Source organism: Atta colombica, unplaced genomic scaffold (assembly GCF_001594045.1).
Source record: "Atta colombica isolate Treedump-2 unplaced genomic scaffold, Acol1.0 scaffold120, whole genome shotgun sequence".
Taxonomy (NCBI): Eukaryota; Metazoa; Arthropoda; class Insecta; order Hymenoptera; family Formicidae; genus Atta; species Atta colombica.
This window is the reverse complement of record NW_017259207.1, coordinates 1429288-1436470: the sequence shown is the minus strand read 5'-3', so window position 1 is coordinate 1436470 and position 7183 is coordinate 1429288. Positions and strand designations below refer to the sequence as shown.

Genomic DNA, 7183 nt, shown 5'->3' with positions numbered 1-7183 from the left:
ATAATAATTATAATAATAAAAAATTTTTTCCATACATTCTTCGAGATAATAACAATTCTTTGATTCATGTTATAACTGCTGCTGATTGAATTGAAAACAAAATGTTTGATTTTCATTATTGAGAAACAATAAAACAATTTGACTATAAAAAGACTAATGTTCATTTTTAACTTTAATCTCGGCTTGATTTATTCTTTATCTTTTATAATTTTTAGAACTAGGAACAGATAAGAAGTAAGTTAAACCGAGATTAAAGTTAATCTATATTATGATAGAAATAGACATTAGTCGATCGAACTCGCATTTCCGCTCGAATATCCACGGAAAAGTTTTCCAGATCCAATGCTATTACTTTCCGATCTATTATAAAATAAGATTAATATACAGATAATCATATTTATTGTCTGCAGAAGAATGTTTTACTATTAAATGGAAAATTCTTAAATCTATAATAAATCTTGATTCTTGAGTATTGATTTCATACCAAATATTATAAAATTTATAACGATTGGGTAAAAATTTATTCTAAACATAAGAATATATATAAATTTAATTTATACGTATTATCTTTGTTTTAAGTATACAATAAAGTCATTCTCATTTAATTCAAAGAAGAAGAATTGGAATTAAAAATCTAATCTTAATATTATTTTTTTTGTACTGCAAAAAATTGCGTAGTAAGATTAAGTACAAGTCAAAAATATTTTTTGTCTTGTTATCAGAAATTCTTTCTGAGAAGATAACGATTACTTTCTCTATTAAAATTTGTCTTTCGTTATTTTTGTGCACTGAGAATACCGAACGTTGCACGTAATTCTAAGTAGACCGTGACGACAGGGATGTTACTTCACAACTAACTGCCTCCTGACAAGGAAGAGGAATTCACTACCGAAAGTTAACTTGGTTTTGAAGAGGTTTATTCACATCGCGTATCGAATATATTCTGCCTTAATCTATAATTCTTAATATTATTACCAGACGATCATCAGTGAACAATTTTTCTTTTTTTATAAATGATAATTGTTATTCATTAATAATAAAATGGTAATAAAATTATTAATTAATTAATAAAGCTCTTTAGCTGTTATTGATTTTATAATAATTTTTGTCACTGTTTTATTACTGCAATAAGAAAAGTTTTTTATTAAATATTAATTATTCAATGATAACATTAAGAACTATAGAATAAGATTCTTATGTTCATTATTTTTACCAATGTATAAAATTAATTTTAATCTTAGTTTAACTTATTCTTCATCTTTTTATAATACTTAGAACTAGAAAGAGATGAAGAGTTAATTAAATGGAGATTAAAGTTAATTTAAAAATTGTAGATTAACTTTAATCTACATTAGTACTTTGTAGGCACACATTTTTATTTATTCCGTAGATATTTTCGATCTCTTTTGTTCAGCTCAAATTTCTTTATTTCGTTCTAGTTTTTCAAAAAATCTAAAAAATAATTCAGAATTACTTTTCCAACATCTTTGTTACCTGTATTGCCAAATAGCTGTTTAACTCAAATGTAAAAATCTTTATTTAATAAAAATTAAAACCTGTGTAAAAAAATTTGGAAGAAATTTCGCCTGGATCAAAATAGATCCAATGTGCATGATGGATAAAATTAAATTATATTGATAAAAACGAGTACAAGAATTAGAAAAAAAGTACGTTAAATCTAGATTAAAGTAATCTATACTGTTAGAAATGGACATTAATTCTTAATCGAATGACTGTTTACGTTACGGAGACGTAAGCTTGTAGAATCGATACGAACCATCTGTTTTTTCGGTCACTAAAACTCGTCGGTCGCTTCTTTTTCTCTTTTTCTATCGTAATAATGCTTTGTATCGGAAATAAGATAAAAAGATAGGACACGTTTATTTACTTGTATATATATAAGAAACAGTCGAGCCTTCGTAATGATAAACATTGTTTAGCGCGTCTTATCTCGTTCCGAAATATTGTATAACTTTCGTAAGATCTGAAGAAAACTGATGTTCGTCGTGCAACTGCGACATTATTTGATATATAAATGCTGAATTGTGTTCGATATGACACACGTGCATTTGATACGTATGCTGAGTCATCGGAAAGAGGAACGCTCGAGAACCTTATGCGACTTGGAAGGCACGTTGAAAATGCGTGGAACACGCATTTGGACGGCTCGCCTTACAGAAATCTAATACTAAGCTAATTTATTATTGAAAGACAGTAATTAACTTATTTGAGTAATTTACTTATTTGAGTAATTTACTTATTAAAAGTACTAAACAATAATGCTTTTAATTTTTAAAATAAGTAGAATTGGGGAAGTTATTTTTTAAGTTTATTCTTTAAATTACTTTATATATGTTATAAAGATTGAGTACAAAAAGTAATACGAAATTGGAGCAAACGATAAAATATAATGTATAAAAAATAAAATACCCGAACTTATTGTATTCAATTTCTGTGATAAATGTATATAAGGTAGCTTAAAAAGTAACTTATAAGTGACTTGTAAAATAACTTTTTTAACCTTGAAGATAAATAATCGTTGTTAACGATTAACCAATATTAGATTTTTGTAAGAAAACGAACGAGCTAGAAATGTGATATTTCTATCGTTCAAAGCTGAGATAAAGAAGTAAGCCCAAACAGAAATTCTTGTTCACACTTATTATAGGATCATCAATTCTTCTTCAAACTGTACAACTTTTTATGTTGAAAGATATATCATCCTTGTGTTCAATCACACCGATCATGCGTAGTCATCTCGAGATCAGCTTTGAAACGAGAAATTTAAAATTGAAGGATACCTTATGAATGTAGGGAGTCAGTAGGGATTGTTGGAAACGTATTACGTGTTTCGTACATTCATTCATCTAACTTTGATTCTGAGAAAGACGTTCGAGTATTCTGTTTCTGAGTCACTCTACTCAACTGATTTTGTGGCGGCTCGAGGTCGGCCTTTTTCAAGTCTAGCAACATCAATATTAGGGGCCAATTCTAAAACTCTTAATGATAATCATTGATATTGCGCAGGTATTATGTAGAATAAAAAAGTTGCGACTGTCGTTAAGAATTAACGATAATTATCGGCCTCTCTCTTTAGTTGCCTCAGCAGAAAAGCAGCTTTGTAATAACTGTTATAAGATTTTTTAATATGATATAAAATTTAATTCTCCTCAATAGATCTAAACATACAAACTTAAAAATCGTATTAAAGAATTATACAACAATTGCAAAGCTATTTTTTTGTCAAATTTTTTTGTCAGAGTCTGTTTTCTGTAACTGAATTAATACACACTTTTAGAACTTAAAGCAAAATAGATATATGTTCGATATTTGGCGAGAAAGAAAGCTATAATGCAGTTTAATGCAGAAAATTAAAAAAACACGTCTATTATGGTGTGGCGTGCACGTTGCGTCTGTTGCGAAGAAACGATTGAAATGGCGTCGGTCGTCAACGCCGAAACTGCCGGAAGGACTTCATAAGCAATCGCGACGATATCACCTGTCGAAAGTTCGAACATGTGAATTTTAACGATGCCGACGTGAGAGCTCGTCGTCGAGACTCTGCATCGACTTCGAAAAAGGATTAGGGAAAAAGATACTCCGCAGCGATTGATGGCCACGTAACGAGAATAATTCGTCGATGTGATAAGCAGCAAATTGCGCTGTTGTCAACTCATTGGTCTCGTTCCTGATGAGAAGCCATCTCAGAGATGGCCTACGATGTGATAAACAGCCGTATCCTAATCAGTTTATCGTGGGAGATATTCGAGAAAATTCGAAAGCGTTTGAATTATACAGAATAAAATTGCTAGCACACAGCTTGTCCGCCATGTTCGTCACGATCGAGATAATTGGAAGCATTAATCGAGGATTCCACAGGAATTCTCGCGAATGCATCTCACTTGCAATTCCTGTGAAATCCTCTCGTTGGAATTCCGGCGAGAAATTCCGCGGGTATTCATGGAGATTCTGGAAAAACTCTCTTCTCGGCAATAATGGCGTCGTTTGCTGATGTGGCCGGTGTGCCGAGAAACGTTTTTTGTTGTAGCATGTTCGTCGAATGGAATGACGCGATGGCACACGGCTACGCGCGGTGCCGCCATCTCTCGGCAACAAATAGTACTAATTATGCCAATTGCGCCGTTTCATGTTGGATGGCACCACGATACTGAATTTTACCCGCGCGATTGTATATATTTATATCTAAATGTTTAATTAATATAAATAATATATAAATTACAAATATTATATACGTAATATATATAAATTACATAAAATATAAAATTAATCAAATTGCGATTAAATATTATAAAAATATTTATAAATAAATTTTATATAGGTTGTTTGCTACAAATATTAAAAAAAAAAGAACTTGTACATTTTATTACAGCTAATAAATATAAGGAAACAGCAAGTTTTTGAATATTTAGCATTTTTCTATATTAAAATTTGAATGAAATTGTATCTTAATCTCATTTTTTGGTCTTATATTTCAGCTTTTTAGTTCAATCTAAAACTCTCATAAACCACATATTTTGAAATTGTGAGATATATGGCTAATCAAGAGAGCAATCAAATTAATTTGTACATACGTTATGTATTTCTTTTTACAGTGTACAGATTTCGTGAAAGCAGGAGCGAAGCAAGGATTGACGCCATCCGATGTCGTTCTGGCCGCCGATATTACCTTCTCTTGCGTGGCTGATCCTCAAGCTGCTAAGGATGTAAATATTTGTTAAATTCAAATGTCATTCTTTAAAAGTAATCTTATCTTTCAAAATAGTTTTTATTATATATTTATCACGTTAAAATGTTTTTTAGATGGTCTTTGGTAATTGTGGTGTCCTGACGGAGATATCGCCCGATAAAAGCTACGTTGAAATGACTGGCATTGACGCAGAAACATCTCAAGATATCGCCGAGGCGATAAATGGTAAAGGTGGTCGCTATCTCGAAGCGCAGGTACAAGGAAGTAAAACTCAAGCGCAAGAAGGTACTTTGGTCATTCTTGCTGCTGGAGACCGGTCACTTTTCGATGAATGCCAATCTTGTTTCGAGGCAATGGGCAAAAACAGCTTCTTCCTTGGCGAAGTCGGTAATGCTTCCAAGATGAATCTTGTACTTCAATTAATGGCTGGTGTTACTCTAGCCGCTCTGGCCGAAAGCATGGCACTAGCGGATCGTGCTGGACTTCGGCAGAAAGATATTCTAGAGGTCCTGGAATTGACATCTTTAGCATGCCCGGCAATTCTTGAAAAAGGCAAAGGTAGATGTCGATGTTTATTTAGTCATTTATTTTATTCATGTCTGCTTTAATTCTAAATCAAATCAACACAATATGCAGTTTTCTAATAATTTTGATAAGAATTACATCTCTAATAACTTTATAATAACTTTATAATTTTTCTTTACATAGGTCTTATAATTTTTATTTTCACAATATATTTATTTCAGTAAATATATAACAATACTCGTTCTAATGATTACCTGTGTTCTACAAACTAGTTGAGAATTAACAGAGTCTGCGTATTAAATTCATAATTAACATTACTCCTAATATTCTGTTTTGCAGCGATTGTTGAAGGCGGTTTCCCTACTCAGCTACCGTTACAACATATGCAGAAGGACCTGCGACTGTCGTTAAGCATGAGTGATCAATTGGAGCAACCTTTACCATTGGCTGCCGCAGCGAATGAAGTGTACAAGCATGCAAGACGTCTGGGATACGGTGCACACGACGCTTCAGCTGTTTATATTAGGGCCAGGTTCTAACGCAGCATACGCTTCGTGTTGTCACCGAGCTTCTTCATATTTATTGCGATACCTGACGTTGTTTCCCGCCGCTAACAGGGAGAAAAAGAAGGAAGAAGAGAGAAAGAGAAAATATCATACATAAAAAATATAGTCATATATTTTTGTTTGGTACATGATTTCAAAAGATATACCCAGACAACACAAAATTCTCTACAATTAAAGTATAAGGTCTTCAAGATTCTTAGCCAAAGACGTCTTATATCTCAATTTTGGATACTTTATGTTGTCTTTATGCGCTATTATTTGTGTAAACATTTTACAGAAAATAGAAAACACAAATTCAGTAACGCGAGTCGTAAGAAAGAGTTTGTCAATCGCGTCGCGAAGAAAAATGTTGCACAGAGTTTGTAGAATTATTTTTATTAATCTCAAATTATGGCAATATGGTTTATTAACTATAATCAATGATCTAAATAGTTTATATTATTAATTTGAACAATATTCTTAAGTAATAACTCGAATTATTATTTAAAGTATTATTAAGTAATAATTTGGATTATTAATTAAAGCAATATTTTTTTTCTTCGATATTATAACGACAGTTCTCCGTGTACTTGTCGACGAAGAAATTATTTTTCTTCGTATACGGACGGAGGAGGCGGTTTGATTAACGTGCTCTCGAGTTGCGTCGATTTCGATCGCGCGCAAGACGCCCACTTGGCTCGGTTTCGAGAGATTCGGGACGAAAGAAAGAAAAATGTGCCTTACGATACCGATTGAAGGAAAAAGGCTTAATAACGTACGTGCGACCACATTTAAAGCGGCTTCATGATAAATGATTACACTGTATTGGCGTGAGATTAAATCTGACAGAGGTCGGACGAGTTCGACCACGACAGTGATGTTCACAGATATTAATAACAGTAGCTACAGGAAAGTGTAGAGATCGCACGCTTTTACGTGGTGCAATTGCAAAGTTTAAATTACTACGCGATATCTTAGAAGCCAATCGGAGCGATAACGGCAAGAGGATTGATCCTTCCTCTCGCATTTTCGTCTTCTTTACATCTTCTTTCGTCTTCTTTGCTTTTATTTTATAGACGCACTTTTATTTTCATTATTTTTCTTGAATTTGTATATCACACTTTGTACAACAGATGCACTATGTCTTACGCTGTTTGTCAGTGAATTAGCTGATCTAACTAAAGAATTAGTTATGTCTAAGTTAACCATTTTTCTGAAGATATATTGATAAACTATATGATCGTCATCGAATTTGTCCGTGTAGAAAAAATCCTTCTGAAATCGTCGAGGAGTTCGACATCCGATTTGAAAGAGAAAAGATATGACGTTTGCGTTTACTAACTCGACTCATATTTATCAACGTTGCTCGACAAGCGGCGTATTATAAATTAATAAAGATATAGAT

At 32.4% G+C, this 7183-nt stretch overlaps 1 protein-coding gene across 1 annotated transcript in view; it reads left to right on the top strand.

Moving 5' to 3' along the window:
* Nucleotides 1–6142, top strand: part of LOC108694586 (putative oxidoreductase GLYR1 homolog) — a 47291-nt gene extending 41149 nt beyond the window's left edge. The window contains exons 8-10 of the mRNA XM_018204164.1: nucleotides 4614–4724; nucleotides 4822–5266; nucleotides 5573–6142. Coding sequence (XP_018059653.1) covers nucleotides 4614–4724; nucleotides 4822–5266; nucleotides 5573–5772 — 756 coding nt within the window. The 3' untranslated portion in view covers nucleotides 5773–6142. The remainder of the gene's footprint in view (nucleotides 1–4613; nucleotides 4725–4821; nucleotides 5267–5572) is intronic.
* Nucleotides 6143–7183: the final 1041 nt, after the last annotated feature.